Source organism: Strix aluco, chromosome 1 (assembly GCF_031877795.1).
Source record: "Strix aluco isolate bStrAlu1 chromosome 1, bStrAlu1.hap1, whole genome shotgun sequence".
NCBI classification, from domain to species: domain Eukaryota; kingdom Metazoa; phylum Chordata; class Aves; order Strigiformes; family Strigidae; genus Strix; species Strix aluco.
The window spans coordinates 129,716,357-129,742,834 of NC_133931.1; the positions used below are offsets into that span (position 1 = coordinate 129,716,357).

General features: G+C 39.8%; 1 protein-coding gene across 1 annotated transcript in view; it reads right to left on the reverse strand.

Annotated features, from left to right (window-relative positions):
• CDK6 (cyclin dependent kinase 6) overlaps positions 1 to 26,478 on the reverse strand; it is a 141,509-nt gene that overhangs the window by 23,140 nt on the left and 91,891 nt on the right. The window contains exon 5 of the mRNA XM_074835630.1: positions 17,751 to 17,860. Within this exon, the coding sequence (XP_074691731.1) occupies positions 17,751 to 17,860 (110 nt within the window). The remainder of the gene's footprint in view (positions 1 to 17,750; positions 17,861 to 26,478) is intronic.

Consider the following 26,478-nt stretch of genomic DNA (forward strand, 5'->3'; position numbering starts at 1 on the left):
AACTAAAAAAGCTAAAGCCAAGAAACATTTGCCAAGGAATTCTGCATCGTGCCATGGGAAACCTGCCAAGTTACATAGTCTGTGACTCAGAGATATATTTAAATGATGGTTTTTTTCTTTTCATATTAAAAAATGTGAATAGCTGGCAAATAATTTTGTCAGATTCTTAGTTACTTGTTATGAAGAAAATATTTTCATTTTTAGAATTAAAAACAAGTAAAATCTAAAACTAGAATTATGAAATGGCTAGAAATAACATGATCTGGACTGTTCTGTGGAAACCTTTATTCAGAGGGATTATTTCTGAGCTGCTTCCTCACTCTTGTTCCCACCACTGCTTCTCTTTGACAGATCCACTGGACAAGTCTATGCTGCAGGAATGAAAAGAAAAACTAAGGCAAGACAAAAGGAAAAAATATGTATCACTGTTTAAAGTTGAAGATCATTGGCTCTTTTGATAGGTAAAATGAATATGGTACAGCATAAAACTTTACTCTGAAAACAGGCCACAGCTGACAACATTGCACGCTCTGGACAGTTACCCACTTCCAGTCACAAGTGACTTGCCTCAGCTGTTGTGCAATTCAGAGTTCTCATTTCAAATGTAACATTTTTTGTACTTCTCCCTCTTCTTTCCCTTTAATAATATCTTTGTGTGGGTGGATGCCAGACACAGCATAGGAAGAAGTTACTTCATGTAGAACTTATTATACTTCTCACAAACTGCTCAAAACTTTTAATAAACTTCTCTTCTCCTACATATAAGAAGATGACATAGATAAGCATTACAACTGGGGAAATACTCTTCAGTTACAATCTGACAGAAAACATATCAGCCATCTTGAGTGTCTCATTTTAGTCTTTAACAGACCAATTACTCGAACTCTATCATTCTTCAAGTAGGATAGTACTGCAATCATGAGTAACATCCCTAAGATCACTGGGGCTGTGTCAGGATTAAACTATTATTAGAAACAGATCTAATGCATCAAAAGAATTGCAATAATTATTATTTTTTCTGGAGTTTCTCATGTCATCTAGTAGACAGAAGCAGATAAAGGAAAACACATAGTTTCTGAAAAACTACTGCAAACTTCCAGTGCTACAGCATGTTGTTTACTCCCTGCTGGTATTTAAAATGAAGTAACTGAATTCTAAAACTAAAGATAATATTCTGACCCCAAAATGCACATACAGTCTATTTCCTAAGAAACATATGGGATTTCTGCCTGAGCTGAGAAAGCAAGGTGCTTTCTGAGCTGTGTGTAGATACAAGCCAACAAGGGAAAGACCCAGCTGGTACAGCAAGCTTCTAGGACACTGTTCATGTACAGGTCCAGAGCTGCTAGAAATGTGTCTGGAAGCTGCAAGCCACTGGTGTGGTGCAAGAGGAGGTAAAAGGTAAAATAGAAAAGAATATTAATAGGGAGAGAGAACACTAAAAAAGATTAGGCATCGTTTTGGCAATCCACTTTGGGGTTAAGATTGCTCATCAGATGAATGTTTCCTGGTGTGGGTTTTCATCATGTAAAGTTTGCAATGCTTTGCTGCAAATGATTGTTTTACATGGAGATGCTGGACTTTCTGAGGGTTTTAACATACAGGTTGGCAACCTGGGAAGAGCCAGAGTTGTAAAGTGGACCAGTCACAAGAAATTTGCAGATGGATATCCATGTTCCCTCTGCATGCATAACTGAGAGGGAAACATTAGTAAAAGTGAAACCAAACAGAGGCACTCTGTAAAGCTTTATGACCAAAGCACGGCCAGACTACTGTGTAGATTCAGTTGTTGATTAAAAATGCAGCAAAAGGAAAGAGAAAGAGCATACATGAGGGAAAATATAAGCATCTTCAAAGCTCCCTTAGGAACTGAGCAAAAGAAGATCCTTTTCTGGGTGCTTAACATTTACTTGACACCTTTCATGTAAGCATCATGTTTCAAGGTCTCAGGTGGCCTTGGAGCAGAATGATGGGTCTTGTCCCCCACTACTGACATAAAAGGGAGCTTTATCACAGACGTCAATGACCCCAGGATCAAGCCAAGTGAGATCTGGTTTCACAACCTCTTACAAGAAAAAAAAGGTGCTTCAACAGAAGGACACACACACACACACAGAGACACAGACACAGACAGAGACACACACAGACACACAGACACTTTGACCAGAATATGCTCTAGTGTCAGCAGATCTCATCAGTTCCTGGGCAGAACTACTTCAGCATCCATCACTTAACACTACTTTTTGAAATGGAACAGCCTTGATAGGTTGAAGGTCCTTCACTTATTCCCTCAGCACACACGTCAATTCTCTTATCTGTGGACATTTGCTTCTCCAGAAGATTTGTAGGTTTATTTCACCAGGGCTTTAAGAGTTGTTATCTCAGCTCAGGGAGCATGACATAACAGTGGCATTTTGAAAACAGTCACAACATTTGAAGCAACTTCTGGAAATACATACACAACTGACCTTGGAAAAAAGGAAAGGAAAAAAACCGTATGGTCTTTGCTTGGAGTGGCAAAAGGAGCATTCCTCTTGTTTGTACTGACAGTTCTACCAGCAATATGATTTAACCATTTGTGTGTTAAACACCCACCCCATCACTGCACACAGCTGAATTACATCTATCTTGTCAGTCAGCAGTTTGAAGTTTAATTATATAACTAAACTGCAGACATCTGCATTTTTATAGCATCCTGGAAGAACTGCTGGTATGACAAATACAATATGATCGTTCTTTTCCCGTGATCACTTATTAAGTTTTCTATATTCTCTTTCTCATGAATCTATTCCATAAACTCTTTCTAAACTTGCACTCTCTAAAACTGCCATGCTTCTTTGGTCTTCTTGTGCAACTCAGTTTTAGGGTTTGAAGGCAGTAACTGAACTATGGATTAGATAAAGGCTGTCCTATGTGTGTGGATAGGAGCCAAGAGGGCTCCTTCCTCTTTAGTTCACTCACATAGCAATGGGACAAATCAGTGTGCAGGATGCTGTGCGCAGGCAGTGCGTGTGTGTCTGTGCAGAGCTCAGGAAAATCCTCACCTCCAGGTGTTTGTGTCTGTGAACAAATTTGCCCATATCTTCCTTGAAAAGACCTAAATTCTCCTTCCAGAGCATGCCAGAGCTGTTTTTTACCACAGCTTTTGTTTAACTCAGAATTTACTCCTCACTTAAAAACCAAGCAGATGGCACTCCAAAAGGACACATTTTAGTCAGAGCATGAAGGTGCTCTTTAATGCTGTATTTTATGATAATGTATATCGCAGCAAAAGACCTATTTTCAAGGTAAGCAACAGAAGTCTGTTCCTAGTCTTTATCGTTTACCCAAATGAAATGAAAGCCATCTTCTACATGAACTAACTACGCCTTTATCCTGTATGAAATTTCATTGTGAAAATCTATTCAAATCACTGTTTTCAGAGATACAGAATTAATTTTTTGTAGTTCCACAACTTTTCTTGCAATGCCAAGATGACTCTGAGAAAGCTCATCAGCTGACATTTACCTTCTTTACTGGTCTAAAAAACCCTTTTAAAATGGACTTTGCTCTGAGAGTCCCTCTAATGCTGGAACTAGTTTTAATCAAGGGGATATGTTACAGATTTTCAAGTCAGAGGTCCTCTAATTAAAATCCAATTCACGTTCCACAAACTGATTATATTTTCAATCAGATTGCTTTCCCAGTAAAGCTTTAAACAAAAAGATTTTGTGCTATTAGGTTGATTTATCTTGGAATAAAAACTCTTTTTAAACACATGTGTAACAGTGTTGTCATTCTTGTATCAGCTGAAAGTCTATGAACACCTAATTATTGCCTGAAGGAAACTAACTCCTACCTAATTCTGATTCTTCTGTATCAAAGGAGAAGCAAGTTAATGTAAAGGGAATACATATACTACACATACTGGTTCACTCAATCTGCCCAAAGATACTTAGCAAATTAACATCCAAGTATGTGTTCCCAGGTTTTCTAGGGTTTCATTTCTTTCTCAATAATGCTAAGCAAGAAGCTTCACAGACTAAAGTTATACTCTATAGATAAAAGAGCTTATACTCTAAATATGTAATATAAAATCATGAGAAAGGACAGTTATAAATGATGCATTAGTTCCATCATTATGAGTCACACAGAAGATGGTATATCTATTTGACTAAATTACTTGTCTTTTTTTTTTTTTTTTTTTTTTTTAAATTCTAGAGCTAGGAAGAGTAAGGCAGAAAAACAAATATCCAACTATAAAAGCATCAGAAAAAAAGTCTGAAAGACAAAATCTTTTCTGTCACCTGCAGTAGTACAGTGACAGAGTGATAATGAGGTAACAGAGGCTGCGCATAGGCACTCTCCAAGACTTCAGACAAGAGAGCTCCAATAGATGTCAAATTTCCATATTTGAAGGGAAACATAGAATTCAAAATGTTCTACACAATCTAGGACATAAAATTCTCAATACAGGATAAAATCCAAGACAAAGGGATTTATTTTTTTTTTTTTCTCTGGGATATAAGCTAAGAGAGAGAATCCTTGGGTTTTCTCTCCAACTGGGCTTGAGCTGCTCCTATGTGGTATTGAGTACATTTTGATCTATGATCACTTCTGTTGTCCCCATATTAGGTGTTACTGGCATCTGTTGCACTAAGCCTCTTTAAATTTTCAGATAAACCTGAAACATCAGAAGAAGTGCCGCTCCCCTGCAACTAATATGTCTCATCACCTTCAGCTGTAATAAAACTCTCTTGGTCAGAAAAAAAATCTCTGAAAGGGGATTACAACCTTTCAGACAAGAAAGGCAGGGAAAACATTTCAGTACTAAACAGTAAACTGTTATGTGAGCAGAGGTGAAATTTCAACTTCAAACTTCTCCAGCTGCTGAGTCTGAGTGTCAAAAGACATGAAAGTGGATTAGAAGGATGGTGTGAAGAAAATACTTTAATTTTTAGCAGCTGTGCTGGCTTACAATGAATTCATAAACACCTGCGGAAAAACTTGCGATAAGCATTTAAGGTAGAAAGCATGTATAGCAACCATGCAAAGAAAACTGATACAGTTTTCAAAGGCCAGTTAAACTAGATATAACTTTGCCCTAAGCAATACTTTGTCCCATGCAATATACTCTGCTACTCAGACTGGAGAAGCTGCAAGATTTACAATCACTGCCCATGACAGTGCATAGCAATCTGAGTCCACCTATTAAGAGCTCTCCAGTTACTTATCCTGTGCAGCTATTAGGGATTTCATCTGAAATCTTTTTTTCCCACTTGAATCCTGACCAAAAGAAAAGAGTTTAATTTCTTATATTAAAGAGAAAAAACAAAAAAGAACTTCCAGGTCACAACACTGCTCAGAGACCACCCTCCCCTATGCAACTGCAGCGTTAACACACTTCATGCTGTAGATTTGTGTGTTTCAAAGCTCCCCAAAATAATTTTGGGACAATTTTTATGCTGTTATCTCTGCTTTGCCATTACTGAGCCATAGCTCTGCTTCTGTGTTGTCCATGGCACAACTCTGTTGGCTTCTGGCATTATTTTAATACAACTCTGTCTTTACAGAATGCATGTTTCCTCAGTCTCTGAAGTACTGAGCATCTGTAGTTGCTTGAGCCACCCCACATCTTGAACTTCTTGAACTTTTCAGTCCCCACATCACCAGATTGTTGACCACCTTCATGTCCACTACAGGCGGTTCCCCAAGATCCAGATGGAGTTGGCTGTCATTTCTGAAAAAAATCTGATTTGCTCAGAATTAAAAAACCAGAATCCTCTTCTGGAGTAAGTCAATAACCAAGTAAAAGCTTCCTTCCATGGTAAGCCATTTTATGCCTTGCTTTTCATATTGTTGTGGCTGGAGTCTTTGCCAAAAATTGGGAGTTCATCAAAAAGTCTGGGCCCTCTTTAAGGTCTAGGAGATGAGCAACACCTACCTTTCCTTTTGCAATTACTTTCCAGGAAAGGAAAACTGATTCCAAGACAGGAGAGAAGCAAGCAAGCCTGTTTCTGTTCCTGAGTGGGTAGGACACCCAGCCAGGATACAGTTCTGACTTTGTACATACACTCTTTCATTGCTAATGATCTGATGAGATTTAGTTGTAACTGAGTATCTTCATCCTTACAGCGGCAGAGTATGATTCATCACTGCCAAACAGATTTAATTTAACAGCTACAGATAGGAACATTTCTGAAAAATCTCTTGCTACATACACTTCTTTAGATGCTGAAGGCTTGCACTCCAATTATTTGGATATAAAGAGCACTTAAAAAAATTATTCAGTTGTATAGAACAGTTGTATGCTGTACTGACATAATAATAAAACCTGTTTCGTGGACATAATTTAATAAAAAAGAAATCTGATAATTCACTATAGTTGGTCAAATTCTGGATGATATAGCTGATTGAGTCATTTATCTTTAGGTAACTGATTCAGACTCAGTCAAAATCAATAGTAACCGAATCTTCACGCCAATTTACTCCTGCTCAGTAGAATAAATTAGTGGAAATGAAGTAATTCCTTGGATGAAATTATTATTTGACAAATGTCTATATTCCAAAAGCACTTATTACTCACAAACGTGGATCTGTTAGGAGAGAAGCTATGGATATGGAGAATATTTAAGTAAAAGAAGAAATACTGCATCAGAGATTGTCTTAGAGTTGCTTCCGGATGGTATGCGTTCAGAACATCTATAAAAGGAAAGCGGGGCACATTATGCATGAGTTTCTGGAAGAAGTCATATGGTTTGACCATGCATAGCCAGACTGCTGTTTCCTCAAAGACTGCAAAGCGTCAAGCATGCTGCCAACATAAGAGGGCAGCCAGGCATGTCACATGCTGACATCAAGAGCTCTCAACTTGTCAAATCCTGGCTCTGTCTCTAGCAGAGTCAGCATACCATGGTGGCTGTGTCTCACATGGACTCATCTGTACAGGGCCAGCATGTCAGCAAGTCAAGCAGAGCATGCAAGTGAATGTGATGGCCATGCCACAGGTGTTATGCAAACAAAAATTAGGAGCAAGGCAACAACATGTGTATTCATATCACAAGGCAAACTGTGGCTTCAAAGGAAGAAGGGACAGGAACTAGGGTGAGCTGTATCCTGCCATGCTTCTTCTCTATTTTTTAGTACACAGCCAACACCAGGACCCTGAGGACTGATGGCAAGGGAAGCTCCAGCTATGTGTGGGAACCATGTGTGCTGCTCCGTGGCAATCAGCATGCACATGCAGGAGAGGCTGTGGCCACCTCCCTTCCTCCCCAAATTAGGACTCTATCTAGGTCTTCGACATCTGCAACTGCAGCCAAAGAACAGACTCCCAGACCAGTTGGCAAGTGCTCTGCAGTGGTCTGAACCCTGTGGCATAGGTAAGCTTTTCCACAAAGGCAGCGGGGAACTGCCTCTGGGCACTGCAGTTCCCTTAGAGAAATGGTTTTCCAGAAATCTAAATATCAAACTTCCTCTTGCTGTCTCTTTGACATTTTGAGCTCTCCTCTCACAGCCAATTATTTACTCGTACAAAGTAGTACAACATTTCAGAAAGCTGTGATGTTTTGCTCTGCTGTCCTTAGCTGTTTTTAAACTGTCATCCATTCCTTCAGGTGCACTTTCCACTTCTCCTATGCAGATTTATGATTTTTTTAAGATGTAAAGTACGTCTAACAGCTTTGGTGAGCACCTACATATGGAGAAGTGCTAGTGCAAAGCTGCTGAGAAGAAAAGACACATAGGCGAGACAGGTTTGTCTTATACACTTCTTAACTATTACATACTGGTTTTATGACCGAACAATGGTAGCTAATGATTAGATTTCTTTTCTGGGCAATCAAATGCAGAAAACTCAGTAAAGCTGCCCAGATCAAAATTTCTGACTAGACACTCAATTTGGAAAAAACCCCACACCTGGGAGCTCAGCAACATGAGCCACTGTTAAAATCCAGTCTTTCCCCCTGCTCTCCAGAGTGCACCAATGTCCAGGAAAGGATCCCATACACCCACTTGGAGTTTAAATACCTTTTTGTAGCCATTTTCTTATGAAAGAGAAAAGTAAATAAAAACAATGTTTAGTTCTATTACGAGTCAAACAAAAGTACACAGAGCTTCCCCCGGCCAAACTCTAGGCAAAAAGCAAAGCCTCTCTCAGCCAAGTTCCTGAAGAGGGAAGCTTGTGAAAGAGCCAGGAGACCCTTTCAAAAGGAAAGTCTTTGGGCAGCGTACAGCTGGCTAGCCCTCTCCGGGTTGGAGAGGAAGGGGCACGGGTAGCATTGCCCTGCTTCTCTCCTGTTCTCTGGCTGGTGGAGTGACCACTGAAAGCCAACTGCAGCTGGGGATACTACCAAAGCAACCCTCAGGCTGCTCTGGCTTATCCAGGGAATGAACTTGTCTTTGAGATGCTCCAAAAGACACAAAGGTGATGCACCTTCACATTGACTGGCCGGCAGCTGTGTCGAGCACAGCTCAGCATGAGGGACCCAGGAATTTCTGCTGCCAGCTGCATTTCCAAATATCCGTTACAAATGCTATGATGTTAATACCAAGGACTTAGAAATATCTACATCATGACTGACATGTTGTGGTCTTTCTCCTAGCCACAAGGTCTTTTCCTCTGACCTCTGGCCAGCCTAATTCAGATTGTCACAGACCGGAATATCACCCCTCTAAGGAATGTATATTTTTTCAAGGATGACGTGTTCAGGAGGATTTCAGACTAGTGCTGTGCCACCTGCACATGAAGAAGGTATGGGAAGCTTTCCAGAAGGGGAGTGCTCTCGTGAGCTCCCGCTGGGCTTGAGCTTGTGCAGCTGCCGGCTGCCAGCCCAGAGCCACCCGGCCCCAGTTCCTTGGGCACTGCCTGGCCTGACATGACCCCGCACCTGAAGTTAACAGTCAGATTAAGCTTGGTCAGCTAACACTGCTTCTGCGGGTCTTCTTACCCCTGCCTCAAGGTTCCCTTCTGGTTTTTTGTCATGGGTAGTGACAGTTTTTGGTTTCTATGGTTTATCAACGGTTTCCCTTACCAACAGATCTATTCCTCTGACTGAAAGTCTGGCACAGCTGGAAACTAAAAGGAAAACCACAAGTGAATGGCCTGGCACTCACTTACCACTCATCTCCAACCACAGACCGATACAGTTACTGGATTTGACTAACGGCTATCAATCAGGCCAACTGTAGACACTTAGAAAGATATCAGCTAGGAAAGGCTTGAGGGAAAATGTGAACTAAAAAACAAGGTATGGGGTGATGCTGTCTTAGAAACTCACATCTATTTTGTACTGAATAATTAGTGGTATTATTCTGTTTGCCCTTCTCTCCATTAATGTGCGTTTGTCCTCTGCCCAAAGCCAATGGGAGTTCTGCCTCAGAGGTCAGATTAAACAGAAAACAATCCTGCTTATTTGAAAACTGGAATAACATGAACAAGTGCAGTCTTTTGCCTTCCTTTGTTAGTTAAGTTTGAAGGAAAATGTCATTGTTGTTCGACCAGATCACTAAGGTCGCTAAGCTAAATTGTGGCTTGGGTCCATTCAACTTAAAAAATATCTTTGTAATAGGCTGGCCACTTATCTGGGATGGAAGAAAAAATCCTATTTTATTAGGTCTGGTTTGGAAAAACCATCAGCCTCCCACACACCCATATGCACACGAACGGCAGAAGAATAAAGGAGGAAAAGTGCAAAGCGCAGAATTTTGAACGCTGACAAGATCTTTCCAAGGAACGAACCTTCTCCCAGTACAGTTGGTCTGGACTGTGGTGAACTTTTACGGCACTTGCAACTTAAATCATTCTTGTAACAAAACAAGATAATTTCCAAAAATGGCAAAAACAAACTCAGGCCAGAACTGTACAGCACCTTGGTTCAAAGGTTCAAATCAAGCTGTGTAGCTTTTACAGTTCTAAGCTGCAACATCCACCTTTGCTTGTTGAAACAAAGACAAAACAGAAAAGGGAAAAAAAAAAGTTGTTGTTTTAATTTTCCTGTTACCAAAAATCTAACTGCGAGCACAGACAAGTGAATGATTACACTTTCGAGCTCTTGGTCCACTAGATATGCTGGTTTAAGGTTCACTGGAAAACACCAGATAATATGATTGCAAAGTCTGTGTTTAAAATTGCTGCATGATAAAGAGAACAGTTCTCTCTTAAACCACATTTAAGATGTTTGCCAGTTTATACGGAAAACGCAACTCATAAGCAGCATTTATGGCTGTATTTACTCAGTTGCTTTTCATCTAGATGTCTCTATTGTCTTGGTTTTATTATACCTTCCTTCCCAATATCTACTTATACATACAGATTTGTCTTCTGCTCCATTTCTCTCTTCTTTCCAACATAAGGAAGATTTGAAAATATACTACAGCTCTCTTATCTCTCTGCTTTTGAAAGGCATTTCAGAAATGTGTTGAAAATAAGCGAACAGAGCACAAAAAGGGAAGGTTAGGCTAAGAGCTGAAAAAAAGGTAGAAACTTTACCATATAGAGAAATACTGGATCTAGCAGGCAAAGCAAAATATTCCTACTGACCAGATATGCTGAAGCACAGGAAAATAACTGACAAAGAATTAAACATCTGAAATGAGACAAAGTTGTGTCAGAAGTATGCCTCACAGTCCTTTACATGGCAGTATTCATATTTTAGAGTCTATTATATTTAGAGTATTTTTTCAGACTCTGTTCACGATACTATTCTTTTATGTGCAGAAAGGTAAAACAAAACTGAAGTCTTCACTACTATCAGTCAGAGTTGCCTTTCTTTCTCTGTACAGCGTGACCAGGATTTCATCTTCAATATCCATAGGCACAGTAAGAAGTTAAAAACCCAGTTTGATGACAACAGTGTGCAAAACAACTGTTAATGAAGATAATTTTAAAAAGACAAGAAATTGTCCTTCTCTACAGAAATCCTGGTGATTTTTTCCATGATTTCCTACCCTACATAAATCATGCTAAAATTATCCATTGATTTCAGTTTGAGACAGAGTTTCGTTTATGACGTAGTATAGGAATATGTGGTGTTTCTCTTTTGATCCTGTCCAAACCAAAGTATCTTCAGTCACATCTTTGCCTGCACTGATGCACTTGGGTTACGGCAAGAATATGTACTGTACTTAGAAAAACAAGCTCCATGTTAAGTTGCATAGTATTTTGCTGCTAATGCTCCAGTATATGATACTTTACTATACTGTTGATTACAGGCTTTAAACAAATGTTTCTGCTCCCCCAACGCTTTGGATAAATGAACAATATTAATGGAAAACATTTTTAAGTGACAACATACCGTTATTTAATTTGAAGTGAAGGTCACTTAGTACATATAAATCCTCCTATCAGATATGCATTTGCAAAGTTACGGATTCATTGTCTGTTCCTCAAGACCATTCAACAGTGAAGCAACTCATCACAAGGAATGACTAACCCAGGATATGTCTGGAGGAGAGGACACAGTACTTCAAATCTCCAAGCAATTCTCTGCAATAGCAGAATTTCTGTGAATCACTTTCACCAAAGCCCACCTCTCTGCTTCATTCTGCAGATGAAGAACATGCTTAGGCAATTGAGAACCTGTGGTTCTGCTGTTGAACATACGTTGCCAGATGTATACCTAATTTTTTCAAAGTCCAACCTTAAAAGATCACATCTGTGAGCAATTAGCACATATAGGAACAGCTAATTCAGACCAAATGACTGCATGATGAAACTGATGCTAGTTAGAAGAGCAGACTCAAGGGTGAACTGGACTGCAGATCACTTCTGAGATAAAAGCTGCCTGTCCCATTCAAAGCACCAGAGAACCTGCAGGCTGTTATGAGTTATCACTTTGTTGCCTGCTGGTAACAAATGGGAGTGTGTGCCTCTTTCTCTGGATAAGGACATGCATACAGTAGCTCACATACTCATGGCCTGATTTCCTTTGCAGCTACCTTTTTGTGTGTGTGTGATATATTAGCAGACAGATAACAACAATCACACTAGCAGAGTGGCTTAAATTCTTGCAAATTCAGCTTGAACACACGCTTTTGCTTGTGCTACACAGTCTCATGAAGACCAGAAGAGAGACACTGTGAATTCCAGCCTCAGCTCTTCAACTGACAGTTCTTCATTATCTCCCACATACATTGCAACCCTTATTTTGAATGAGAGTCTCACAGTCCTGGGGAGTTACCCGTTGAGGTTTATTTCACAGGTAAGACAACTGAAAGCTTGTACAGGATCACTGAAAGAAGGGCAAGGAATGGAAACTGGGACAATACCATCCAATATCCTCTCCGCCTTGCCAGTTTGCAACAACGTCTTTTACAGAGATCATTTCAACCTAGTGCTGTACCGTGCACATTAACAGAGATTAGCTCCGCCACTCTTTGTGCCACTCTGTTGCACTGAATTGTTTCTAGAGAGGCTACAATCCCCTTTGAAGTCAGGGTTAATTTCAGCAATGATTTCAGTGAAGCCAGGACACACGATCCAGCTAAAAAGAGTTCTTCTTTTCTCTCAGTGATAAAAGTTCAAACTTTCCTATCCAGCTTCAGGTTTTGAAGACAGCTTAAAAACAGGTGTTCCTGTTACACTTGGCTATTTTCTTCTGCAACCACTTGACCATATTTATCCCGCAAAGCATTAACTGAAACTTAAGCTGCAGAGCCAACTGCTCTTCCCTCACTCACAAGTAGAGGTGGAATCCAGGGGAAGGTGGGTGCCCCATCTCATTCCACAGACTTCCACCTGGTTCTGGAGTCGACATAGAAAAAGTACATGCAATGGATCTGACGGCTGCATTTTAAACTCTACTAATCTATGGCTTGTTTGGAAAGGGGAATAAAGATTTACTATATTTTAGTGTGAAAGATTCTTTACAATTACTCTGTGCTGTAAGACATTGTACCTAAGAATGAATATGTGTGTATTGCTAGCTTTTTTAAACCTGTTAAATGTTCTATGATTAAAGGCAGCCTGTAGGTCCTAAATGTAGTGCTCACATCACAGCCTAATCACCAGATGAGGCTCTCAGCTTTGATTTTATCACATTTATATACGTTACCTAGAGCAACAAAGTCCTCCATGACTTTTCTACACACAGAGATGTAACTCCTCTAATTCGACAAATTTATACCATTGAAATATGACTTATATGCCTATAGTTTGTTTCCCTATGTTCATTGTTTGTGCCCACAAGGGAACTTGTCCCACCATTTTAGTAGTCACATATCTCTCTTCTGCTGCTACAATTTTCAAGCATGGCTGGTTATGCAATAACTGTCTCACATATATTAAGAGCTGGCAGAATAAGCTGAAAAATGAGACAACCACTAAAAACATGATTTAATATTTAAAAATGAATAAATAATAACCTCATGCTATTTGTGCCAGTCTTGTGGCTTATGAAATTCTGGGACTGATGATCTTACCAACAGCAGGCTGATTAAAACACCATGGAGCTGGTGCATGAACAGTCTCAGTAAGAAGTGCATGTGCACGGAATTAATTTCCCTCTCAGCTGGATGAAGCTTGGACACTGAGATAATACTGTTTTACTTCTGGTTTGGGGAGGCGGAAAAGGTTTTTGGGAAAGGACTGTCTTTCAAGTTTTGCGTTTGAATTAGTACCTGTAATGTTTGTGAAGATTGCACATGCAGTCACAACACCGGCTGCCCTAAAATGTATGACTTCTTCAGCTTGACTGGGCTGTAAATGTAACATAGGCTACAAAAATTGATGGTCTCTTCTGATGATTTTTAGCTCTGTATTTACTTCAAAGGAAGACAAACTCAGTTGCTTGTGCAATATTATAGTTAAACTTGCCTAACTGGAATTATTATATAGATATCTGACTCATTAGTCCCACATATACACCTACTAACACCCTACTCTGTGCAGGATTAAAATCATATAGGATTGTGGTTTTGAAGACTAAGCATGTACAGATGCACTAAGAACTAAGCATTGAAACATTTCAACACTTTTTCTCAAGACTGCCTACTCAAAAGAGAGCCTAAGACTCGTGATCCCTGCTTTCTTTTATAGATCATTTCACCCAGATTCAGAATCCAGTCTTCTCATTCACCTTATTACCTAATCCAAGCAAGAAGACCCTTCTCCCCTAAAACACTGTTCATGGTTTCCTGCTTTGGAGCTGCCTGCTGTCCTTGGGCCAGCTGGAAGAGTTACATGTATCCAGACAGAAGTGGATGCTACTCCCATGTTTGCCTTTCTCTTTAATGAGTTGTTCACTGAGTAGGAGTTACAAGGCCCTTTCCAACTGGCCAGGAAAATGCTCAGCCTCGGAGTGAAACCTTTTTATAAGTAATCCTTACTTTTACCTAAACACACACACACAAAAAAAGCTCTCATCTTGCTGTGCCAAAGGATGCCCCCATGCCTTTGCCCCCCTGTCAGTCCTGCCAGCTGTACCTCTGAAGGATTCTGTGATATGGTAGGAAGCCATAGCATACCTTACAATTTTCCTTACTGGTTATTATTATCAATGCACGATAGCTTTTAAATCACAACGAAAACAGTCACTGTGACAAATACATTTACATTTTTGTTAGACAAGGACAGTCCATCCAAATGTGTCTAGAAGTCACTGCAACCTACTTAATTAGACAGGAAATTTAAAACCTGAAACTACCATATAAGGAAATTTTCAAGTAATGCTTTATTTGGGGTGCTCTTATCAGCACTGCACATGGACAGAAAGAGATGCACAAAACAGAACAGTTTCTGCATACACTTGACTACTGAGCAATTTATTGCTGATCTGTAAGTAGAGTAGGATCCTTGGGAATCTGTGCGAGGGGTTTCAGGACACAGCCTTTGTGTGTTCACGTATGCAGAAGCCTACAAATCCGCACCATAACTAAAATGTGAGTGTTTTAAATATAGCTATGACTTTCTACAAACCTCAGATTGCAGGAAAAGTGCCTTCTCACCTGAGAAGTGCCATTTGTTTAGTTGAATTAGCCAAGATGAGAGAAATGTTCAAATTTATTCTAGGTGTATCTAGATAGAGATATATTTATTTTATTTATGAATTCCTTTATACACTTTTGTGTATTTTGGATCTATTTCTTAAACAAATACTTCATTTGTATTTGTCTTAAACTGTTTTGTACTAAGGGTGGTTTAAATTAAATGAGGTGCCTTCCACTTCGAGGTATAGCAATCTGTAACACAGGGACCAGACCATTCATACAGAGCTCACCTCTCTCCTATACTTGTCCAAACCTGCAGCACCCTGCCTGTGTTTGTAACAGCCTACAAAACTACATTCTACCAAACTCAAACTGTCTTCTTGGCATAAACAGGATTCTGATATGTTTTGTGATGCTGTATAGTGTTTTATTTAGAAACCCATTCCAGTGAAGTCTCCATGATACTAAAAAGCTCAGAGGAGTCTCAGTACTTTTCTTAAAAATGACAGAGCTTTAAAATCTTTCAAAGATAAAGCAAAAAAGAGCAGGGAAAGAAGGCACCAAGTACCCAGTAAGACAGTAAAAAGAAAAGGTTGTCTTAATGTCAAGCCAACATCTACTTCTAAGCGTTAGCTGCATTCTCATACTCCTATCCTATCAACACCAGTGGAAGTGCAGATCGGTGATTACCCAAGGGCACTACCATTTTCCAGCAGAAATAACTGTTGCATTTATTCAATCTTTTGGAAATAATCCATGGAGTTTGCAAAATTTTACAGTTTATTGCTACCAAGGTCACAGTAACATGGGTTTTCTTTTGCAATCCATCAGGAGAATCAGAAAGACAACATATACAGAGAATATTGCAACATTAACCCAATATAACAGTCCATGGAGATAGCATTCAGTGCTGTTCATTGTAGCTTTATGGCAATGAGCCTTGAGATTAGTCTTCCAAATCATGCTTGTATACTGAAGTATGTGAAAGTCATATTGTTTCCAATGAAACAACACAGTACATACAGACTTGGCACATTCCTGACCTCTACAGTTTTTGACATTCTCCCAAATTTAGGACTAAGAATGTCAGACTGACCCTGCATTTGGCAAGAATAATAGAAGTCCTGGTTTTATCAAACTCTGCTTCAAGTCAGATCTCATTTCCATTAAAAAAACCCCCTCTGCTTTCGTAATATTAATGTAATATTTGCATTTGTAAACAAGTAGAAAATTTAACTGTCCCTAATTTAATTTCCTGTGTTGCATTTGGAGAGTTAGTGAGGCTCATACATCATAAAAGGAAAAATAAAAGTAAACTGGTGGTGCTTGTGTATGGCAATATTGCTTATCTGTCAGAATACTGCAAATTAAATGAGAAAAAAATGAGGGTTTTGAGCATGTAATAAAGTTCTGTGCTTGGTTGTTTGTCCTGTATCACTCTTATTGCAAATGCTAAAATGAAGTTGTTGACTCTGCTATTTAAATCAGAAAATATATCAATGGCTTAATGCTATTGTGAACCTGGCAGTATATGGGATAAGACTAAATCTTTAAAAGTTTGCAATGAAGGGTTTAATTGATACTCCTAAAACCTACATTCTTTTTTTCTCTCATTTTCTGATCTCATTTCTGAGTCAGACACAGAGAGGGTGGAGTATAATAATTCTACCCAGGCCATTTGACCAGGCAAGAAGCCCAAGAAAAATGATTTTTCCATATACTAACATTAATAAGTAGTAGAATCCCAAAGTTATTTTGCAAGACTTCAATTAGTATTTTGCACCTCATGTTGTATAAATTAAACAGTTGTTTCTCAAGGCCCCTGCAGTATGGCTTCTCCTTGTAAATTATACTGATTTTGGTTTTTAGGCCACACAGTGTATAATTTTCTTTCACATTTTCTTTATGTACGTTCTTTGATTTCACAGTGGGGGGTGTTATAAAATGCTATACAGTTTCTACATGGAGATCACCTAGGTGATGACAACATGCACTTTTTGCAGTAAGCTCAACCAAAATGCATGTGATGATTGGGTTAATATTGAGTCAGATTTACCTTGTTAAGGTTCTTGGTGGTTTGTTCTTCTCCACACCCTACATGGTACAACCTCTGTATTAGTGTCCTTCCATGGGGAAAGACCAGTACACAAGTGTTCCTCTCACATTCACAACTCAGCGGCATCCAGCTGTAATAATTGTAGCAAGATTGTTCTAATAGCCAATTTAATTGAATCAGCCAAAAAAAGAAGTCTTTTATCTGTTTGTTGGTTTTCTGGTTTTTGTTTTGGGTTTTTTTGACTACATTTAACATCTCTGTTAGCTTACACTCAGGCTAAATAGTTTATTCTTAAAAAAATTCCACCTCTGTTTTCCACCTCTAGAAATCAACTTTACAATGACTTCTGAGATCTCAAATATGCCAAGTGGGGACTATGAGCAAACACCTGATGCTCCAATAAACAAACTTCAGAGCAAGAAGACTCTGCTGACCACGATGCTCTGCCTTCCTCAGGGTAAATCCTTTCCAGAATCCACCTTTACTCAAATTGATCAACAGCCTCTCTAGCCCACTTTTATCTGCATTTGGATTCAGGTGTAACAGGAATACAGCAATGCTCATACAGGATTTACCAAGAGCTGAGGCAGACTCCCATCAAAAAAGAAAGACTCCAAGATAGCAACAAGTGTGAATTTGCAATGGGTGTTTACATTTTGGGCTGCAAATAAAACATCTTATCAGGCTTTTCCAATATCAGTGTGATCCAGTGTATTGTACCAGACTTTACTGCACATTTTTTTCAAATTTCAAATGAAAAACATGAAGAAAATAAAACTGTATTTCTTACTTTCGACGGAACATTTCTGCAAATATGCAGCCAACACTCCAAAGATCAACTGGTGTTGCATAGCTGGACTGAAGCAAAACTTCAGGAGCTCTATACCACAAAGTAACAACCTGTAAAACAAAAAGGAATGTAAGAGAGAGCATTCTTAGCTACAGAATTACCACTTCATAAGCGTTGTGTATACAGTTCCCATTTAGTTTAAGCCAAATTGTAAAACTTCACAGGGCAAACTGGTTTGGTCAGTACACAGAAAGGGTCCTGTATGGAAAATCTCAGTATGGATAGCTGCAGTGATGATGAGTTGGGAAGTGAGACCACTTCTTGTCAAGAACAGTGCAGTTCAGGGTACATCAAAATACAATATCAGAGTACAGTGTTGGTGTGATATCACAGTATCACAGCACACTACCAGAACAACTATTTGAAGATTTTGCAACTTACAGACCCAAACACTTTTCAGTGGAGATTTGGACTCTCCAAATGTAGTCACCAGAGATAAACTGAAAACAAATAAGCTAGGGAATACTGTGGGTTTACCCATAGGACAAACCAGAACCTGTAGCCCATGTCTGTCCTAAGCCCTTCATAGTTTATGTATTATCTTTTGTGAAAGAAATAGGGCTAGCCAACCTGGCTAAACATGTCTGACCTGTCTCAAAAGTCCTCTCTGAAGAAACTGAAGAAAAGATAGCTTTTTTTTAAAAATCAGTTAGATACAGATTAAGTCAACCCCGCCCACCTCCCCCCCCCCCCCCGAAGCTGCCCCTTACTAAAGGTATTCAGTGCTGTCCATCCACTATGATTTCCTTGCACACAGAGGTTCCTTAAACTGTCAGTTTTCAACTAAGCAACACAGCTGAGGGATCCTTAGCAGATTTCTGCCCTTTATAGTTGTGTGACTGTCTCTGTCCACGTGCTGCTGGTTAGACCAGGACTAACTTCTTTCACAATTTATTTCCAAATGATACACTCTTTCCCAGGGACATATGCCACGTAAAGTGTCTGCTTTTAGGCTGTTATTGTCCTGGTGGTCATGTTGCAACATGCTGTAGAGACCCAGTGGGAATTTTACTGGCACTGCTCCATCGATGTACTTTGATGAGTCCTGCACACTGGACCCACAACAGAGATGGGACAGTTTATATTTATCCTTTTGTTTCCCACAAGTAGACAAAATACAGATGAAGTTGGCTGTATCTTCAGTATATTTACAGAAGAACACAACAAGCTTCTTCAGAGTCCTGTGAGAGCTAGAATATAATCTCAGAGTCACATGAGTATCCTGCTCCTGATACCATTATAATCCAGCCATAACAATATATGATCATCAGCTAAATACCAATATTTTCTTAGTGTGTGCTATAATTTAAACTTCTGACTATTAATCTGGGGGCGGGTAGGGTCTCAACAATTACTTGTTTGTTCCTCCAATGAATACAAAGGTGGGAGATGCAGCATTCAGGAGGAGCATGAAACAAAGTAAAAACACTGAAAAGAAGCAAGTGCAAAGATAAGAATAAAAATAACTTTTAAAATTATGTTAACTAGGGTAGTGAGTTCTGAATTTCAAGACCAGTATGAAGAAATGTGTAAGAAGAGTGGGTTTTTTTAATGATAACAATATAATTGTCTTCTAAGCAAAAATAACAATGGAAGTAATCAGCCGAATTTGCTGGTCAAAGCCAGCTGAAACAAAAGCAAATACAACATTTATTACAATCATTACATGCCCTGACAGCCTTTGGAACTACTGAATGGCTATTGAAGGGAGGAGGTTCATGGATATTTGCACAAGTGGTCATATTTGCTAACAGTCCTCTTAAACACTTTGATCTCTATTCATAAAATTTGTCTGCGAAACAGCTCAATAACACAGTGCAAAGTACTGCACTGGCAAGCTAGGCTTCCAGCTACCTGTCCACAGAAACAGACTCCTGTGTGGAAGCTGGGCATTATTTAACTCCATTTGTCTTGTTCCTGATTTGGTACCATATTTCTCTCTATAAAAACCTGAAAAGTTTCTTCAGAGATTCACTCCAGGGAAAGAAGACAAATGTAACTGGAGGTCACGGATTTTTACTGGGTCTGCCCTATCTTGAGTCAGATAGAACTCCTCCTAAAACACATACATATTTTTCCCGATGCAAATATACCTCTCAAACTGAATCACACTTTTATTCTCTCAGTACGTTTGTGGAAAAGCTTATTGAAGAAATTTTGCTTTGAGAAATTAGATATAACAATTTCATACCATTATTGTTTGTCAATGGCCAGGTGCAGTGTCGGCAGCGAGAGCTGTGTGGTGTCTGATCAGTGGGAATACCACCAAACCTGACAATTCCTGGTTTGAGATCCACACAGCTCTTCTCACACAGAGTGAAAGGGTGCTTTATTTTCCCCAATCCCACCAGCCCTGCCACATTAAGGCTCTGCACTCTCAGGAGTGGGGGACACATGGTTGTGAGACTGTTTGAATACTTCTGACAATGTATTCCCCAAGCAGAAGTCCCTTTTCCAGGAAAATGCAGCACAGGACAGCTGCTCCTTTCCTGAGAGAAGCGTCACAGCTTGTGGCCGGTGGCCGGGTGCTCGCTCAGGTGGAACAGTGCTTGTTTCAGAAGGCCGCGGAAGCGTGCAGCATGTTAGCTGCTTCTCCCACGTGACCACTTACTGGCACAGTTCCCCAAGCATTTGCACCCTGCTACGCTCCATGCATGCATACTCAGGGGACTGGGAGATTTTACTTCTGAGTAATTTTGAAACTTAAAACCTTTAAAAAAAAATTATTTCCAAAGTCTTACAGTTAAATTCCAGCAAATGCCTGATTGCTTTATAGAGAGAGAGGAAGTAATCTGTGTTGAGCTGTTTTGATATGCTCTGTCATTACTGAGTAATTATAAAAGTGACAAAGTAACTTTTATCAATTGCAATTGTAAAATCCCAACATAAAACACAGCACCATGAGGGCTGCTACAGGGGAAAATCAATTCCGGCTCAGCCAGACCCAGTACAGTAATACGCAAGTCTGTTTCAAAATGTGAACCTGAAAGGGATCAAAATGTACTAAATGTCAGTTTGCACAGAAGTAATGCCACAGATGACTCCTCTAGTGGTCAGGGTCTTCTCCTGAAAAGAATAGGATGATGCAGATGATGCAGTGGTTTTGACACAGAGTTTCACACTCTCTTTCTCTTACCATAGAAACCAAGAAAATATTTGTGGACATTCCATTAACATTTGCAGATAAGTAGAAATGAAAATTATTCTGAACACAGGATATGGTGAGGTTGAACAACTAGATCATCACTTCCTCTTTAGCACGGTTTTGACTTAGAATGAAAAAATGCTTTGCTTAGGTAAGCCACACCACCAGTGAGACAGGCTCTCCCTGAGAGATAGAGCACTTGATAAAGTCCCATTTTTAGGACAAAAAATGCAAGCACCTGCATCTGTACATTTCACTTAAATTCTGTCTCTCCTGAAAATCTGACACACACGTAATGTGGCACATGGTGACTGCTCTGCAGGAAAAGGGGTTTGTGCTCACAGGCAGATGGAGATCCTAAATTCAGCGCAAGACTTCTAAACACTTTGAAGGTTGTAGGCTTTAGTGACCATGTCGCATTTTAGTCCTCTCATCTAATAAACTTCTTTCCTTTGTCTCCTCCTTGTTTCTCCTCATCCTGCCTGGTCTCTTTAGCTCCTCTCTTACACCAGCCAGGTTCCCCTCAGCTGTCCCCCGACTTCCTGGCTCCTCTCTCCCGCCTCTGCCTTTCTGCCACATGCCAGTGGCCCCCCTGACAGAGTCACCAAACATGCCTAACCCCCTGCTGCTCTTGTGCAAATGCCCAGGTGGACACAGCCTGCTGCCCTGCTGTGTCCCATGTGCTCTGCCTTCCCTCACGTTCCCCGTCTGCTCCCTTGCACCTTCAAATTCCCATGAATTTCACACCCTGTCCCCTCTTCTTCCAACCACCTCCAAATGCTCCTGGGCCAAATTAGCTCCTTTTCCCGCTTTAGCTCCTCAGCCCACTCTGCCTGTCCCGAGAATACCCTATGACATTTGTATTTCACAGATTAAGCTATACACAAAAGACTGAGAATAATCCACACACTGGAAGGAGTATGTACCTGAAGGAGTAACTATGCTCCTTTTCCAGTGCACATTTTATGTTCCCACTACCCAGATAAGATGGGATATCAGATAAGAACGATATCCGTACCTGCAGATCACTGCTTCTAACAATTCAGATGTCAACAGATTTAGACAGTACTTCAGGATGAAAAGAAATGAAATGTGTATCTGAAAGGCATTAAAAAGGAAAAGAACATCTGCAAAGTCTACCAAAGCTGTGTCTGACCCCCTAAAGGAGGAAATGTGCTCAGTGAGAAGCAAGGGGAGAGCTGCATTTAGAGTCAGAAGAAGAAAGCAAACTTTACTTTGAAATAAAGCTTTCTGCCTTATTATACCTGACAGATGTTGCTATCTGGGACCATCTAGCCCTGGGAGTTTCAATCCTGCACTGCATGGTACCTGTTTCTGATGAAAAATCAAAATAGCGGTAACTATCTGTTCACTAGCAATGCCAACACAAGACCTAGGCATTGTGTCAGTCTCATTTAATTCCCATTTACTTTACAGAACAGATTTTCACTTTTGGATAACTGCTTAATTTAAATGGATCTGCACAATACACAGTCCTTTCCAAATATAGTTGCTGTCTGAATAGCATACAGTTCAAAAAAGACAAAGACAAACAGAGGTTTAGGGATGGGGTTGAGTAACATAGACACAAAAGACTACATTTCGGTTTGCCACAGACTTTAAGTACAGACCAATGCCCAGTTGCACAGCTACAGGAACAAAGCAGGGATCAGACTGTAACACAGCGGCTATGTCTGTGCTAGGAAATTAAATGGGACAGGAAATGTTCCTTTGGCACCGAGACCAACAGGCACAGAGTGGCCTATGTCCATATTATTAAATTCTCAGCCTCCCAAAAAAGGTGACCGCATGCAAACTGCTTACTGAGAATGGTCTTTGGTCCATGCTTAACTGTGCCTAGGAACCGTCTGGGGAAAGGCTGGTTGGCATAACTCAAAACCATGCCAGGAACTATTCTAATAATTTAACAGTATAGACAATTGAGCTCCAGTACCCACGAATGTTTCCTGGCACTCTTTAATCTACTAGCCAGTGAGTCACGCTGTGGCCCCGGGTCTTCCTTTCACTCCAGAGAGAAGGCGTTTTGCTATGCTTCCCTCATCTCCGCTGATTCAGACGGGGCTCCAGGAGGGTGATGGGATGGGGGAGGCATGGCCCACTCCTCATTTCACCCAGCAACTGACCTTATTATATTGTGTGTTGTACAGGTCAGATGATGAATGCATGCTGCAACTGCTTCCTATCTGTAAGAAGAATCTGACTGGCCTACATGTAGACATCTTCCTTTTAGAAATCTAAAGCTGGGTGAGATTAATTCCACTCTAATTAGTTCTGAGGGGACTTTGAAGAGGCCTGTAAAACCTTTTAAAATATTACCTTTCATAGAAATCATGACACAAAAGCAATTAGCAGGATGCTTAAATTCATACAAAGTATCCTTGAATCCAAATAAAATTCTTCTCCAAATCTTTTGCTTTCGTGATTGTTGTTTCTGCTGTACTATTTTTGGTGCTGATTTTCTTAATTATATTTGCCATTAGATACTGGCTCATTTAATTGCTTAAAAAGTTTCAACCTCATGAAAGATTATTTACAAATTAACTTTTTTTTTTTTTTTTTTTAAGTAAGTTCCCTAACATGGTTCTTAAACTCAGTTATTTTGTTCAGGTCTCACTAATGGGGCTTTCACATTATCTTTGGGGCACCTTTTCAACTCTTTTTCATTTATTTTTGTCCTTTCTTTTTGAGTAAAAATGAGACAATATAGCTATAGAATATACTGTGCAGTATGTAGAATACAGCTCTTCAGTGTTGCTTCATGGTCTCCCAACTTCACCAAAAATCTATCACTTCAAACTGTTCAGAAGGATTCAGAGTGGAATCTTTTCAACTTCACTATGGAGCTGCTGCTGCATGGCTGTTTCTTCAGGTCTGGGACTCTAAAATAACTTGAAGAATTTTCTTCAAGCTTTGTACAAAATGACTTCTCAGTTGTATGATTAAGCCTGATGCATTCGCCACAGACTAGCTGGAGAGGACAGAATTACAGACGGCTAAAAATCTGGGCTTGCACAGTGACTGAAGCCTGGCTTCAATCTCCACTGTGGAGAGACTCTCTCTCCCTAATATACCACCCTCTTGCTTGCTAGAAACACTGCGCTGAATCTCTAGAGAGTCTGAAAAGAAGAAATGTAATTTCTTAAATGAATATGCTTTAAAATGGCTCACTGTCACAGTGTAACATTACTTATAATGAAGTCAACGTAACATTAAAAATTGGTTAGGAAAAGAAATAATTTGTCTAATAAAGTTTCATCACCTGCAGTTTGGAAAAGTGACTGACAACCAGGATTGAGCAGAGCAGAAGTGGCAATTCAGAGGGTAGGTGACTCTAAATTACAAGGTGATGGCATTTCTGCAGGATCATGGGCTCTGACACTTGCCCTGCATGCTGCTCTGAGACTCCCTGGGCAGCCCGAGGTGGCCCTGCTCTGCACTGTGTGGGCAGAACTTTGGCTGCCTCCAGCCCCATCACACACCAGGAGACAAGGGAAAGGGTAGTCTGGGGTGTGCTGGAGGGAGGAGCAAGGAGAGAGGGGATGAGGAAGGGAGAGGGATGATGCCTCATTGCACCCTGCAGCACCTTGCACAGTAACCTCCAGCACGGGGAGAGAGCCCTTCCAAAACCTGCCTGTCCAAAAGGTGTAGTAAGGCCAAGACTGGTGATGGTAGTGTAGGCTTTTCAGCCTTTGTACAATGACTTCAGCGTATTTGCTGGAGTGTGGAAAAGGAGTGTGTCTGCTTTACTTGCTGGGGACAGTCTTACTATATTTTCCCATCACTATCCTTAAATAACTCACTGAACATTCTGCATATATATAAAGCAAGCCTAGGACTCTCTTTAATCTATCTCTGAAGACCTATTATTTCTAACTGATGGAGAAGATAATAATCACTACATTATTGAATGTGCTTTAGTTTCCAGACATAGTATCAGCATGAATAATTATATGTCTTTAATCTCTTCTTTGAGTAGTAGTTCTTCCACTATTATCTAACTGTTTTCAGTTCCACCGCAGAGATAGGTATGGCTGGAAAGAATGTTTCTTTCTTAGAGAAAGACGATTATATTTTGTCTGTTTATAGAATCATAGAATCATTCAGGTTGGAAAAGACTCTTTGGATCATCGAGTCCAACCATCAGCCCTACTCTGCAAAGTTCTCCCCTACACCATATCCCCCAGCATCTCATCTAAATGACCCTTAAACACATCCAGGGATGGTGACTCCACCACCTCCCTGGGCAGCCTATTTCACTGTCTAAAGTAAAAGTGTACCAAACTACTCTGGAGGCTTTTAGAAAGCACCTTATTTCTTGTCAAAAGTTTCAATATATATAAAAATGACATCCTTTCAAGCGCTATGGGTCTCATGAAGTGCACATGATAATAGCAATTTTATGTCTTTATTCACATTTTTATTCACATTCTGGTTTAGGCACAAGCTTCATTAACTGCTTTCTGAAAAGTGGAAGGATTGTTGGTATTATTTCATTAGTTAAATCATCAAGCAAAAAATTATCTATTTACAGAAGACACAAACCCTGATCACATGTACCACCCACTATCAAGTTGTTATTTTAGAATGTGATCTCCTCTTTTTGATGCTAAAACATTTGTGTTTTGAAGAAAGCGAGATTTAGCATCTACTGTAAAATAACTTGACAAATAAAGAAGCCATTCATTTCTTTGATGGTTTATACACACAAAACTAATCAGAATTTTGCTTTTCTTATTTCTAGGAAGAACCACAGTGTGATGTTGCTGTTGGAGGATATTTCTAGGTACATCCGTTGTCAGTAGGAGTGCATGTGTGTGTGTGTGTGTGTGTGTGCGCGTGTTCGCACATCATGTGTGTGTATATAAACACTAGCAGAAGATGCTTTACCTACATCCAGTGGTTTGTACCTCAGAAGTCTCTGTGCACTAAGCAGCTGTGTGCAACAGCTACTAGAAAGGAACACTGGCTCTTAAGATGAGGTAATATTTTCAACCATTAGTGATAATTCAGAACTTACCCCAAAACTAATACACGGAAACATTTTTCCATTAAGCAGAATATTTCACAGAATTCTCTACTGACACCATATAGAGAACATTTCTGAGAGACTACCTGAAACTTCACTTGAAATGTGTTTTATCTTTATACGAAAAGAAAGAAGCAAAAATAGTATCATCAACAGTGCCGTACCTGATCCAGAGCCTGCAAAAGTCAAAGAAAGACTTGCCAGGGCTTGTTGTTATTATAATCAAACATGATGCCTAATCTTAGAGCCGCAGTGCAGCTTTCTATGGAATATGGGACAGCTCAGTTCTTTACAGAAGTGGTCAGCTTTGCATGCAATGAGGCTTGTGCTGATATTGCAACGTATTTACATATAGAGATACTTGACAGCACTGAGAGTGACAGGCTTTCAAAAAAGTAGCCATTCTTCAGTCATGCTTCAAGACTCAATAATCAAACAAAATTTGTAGAATAAAACAGCAAATTGTAATAATCTAT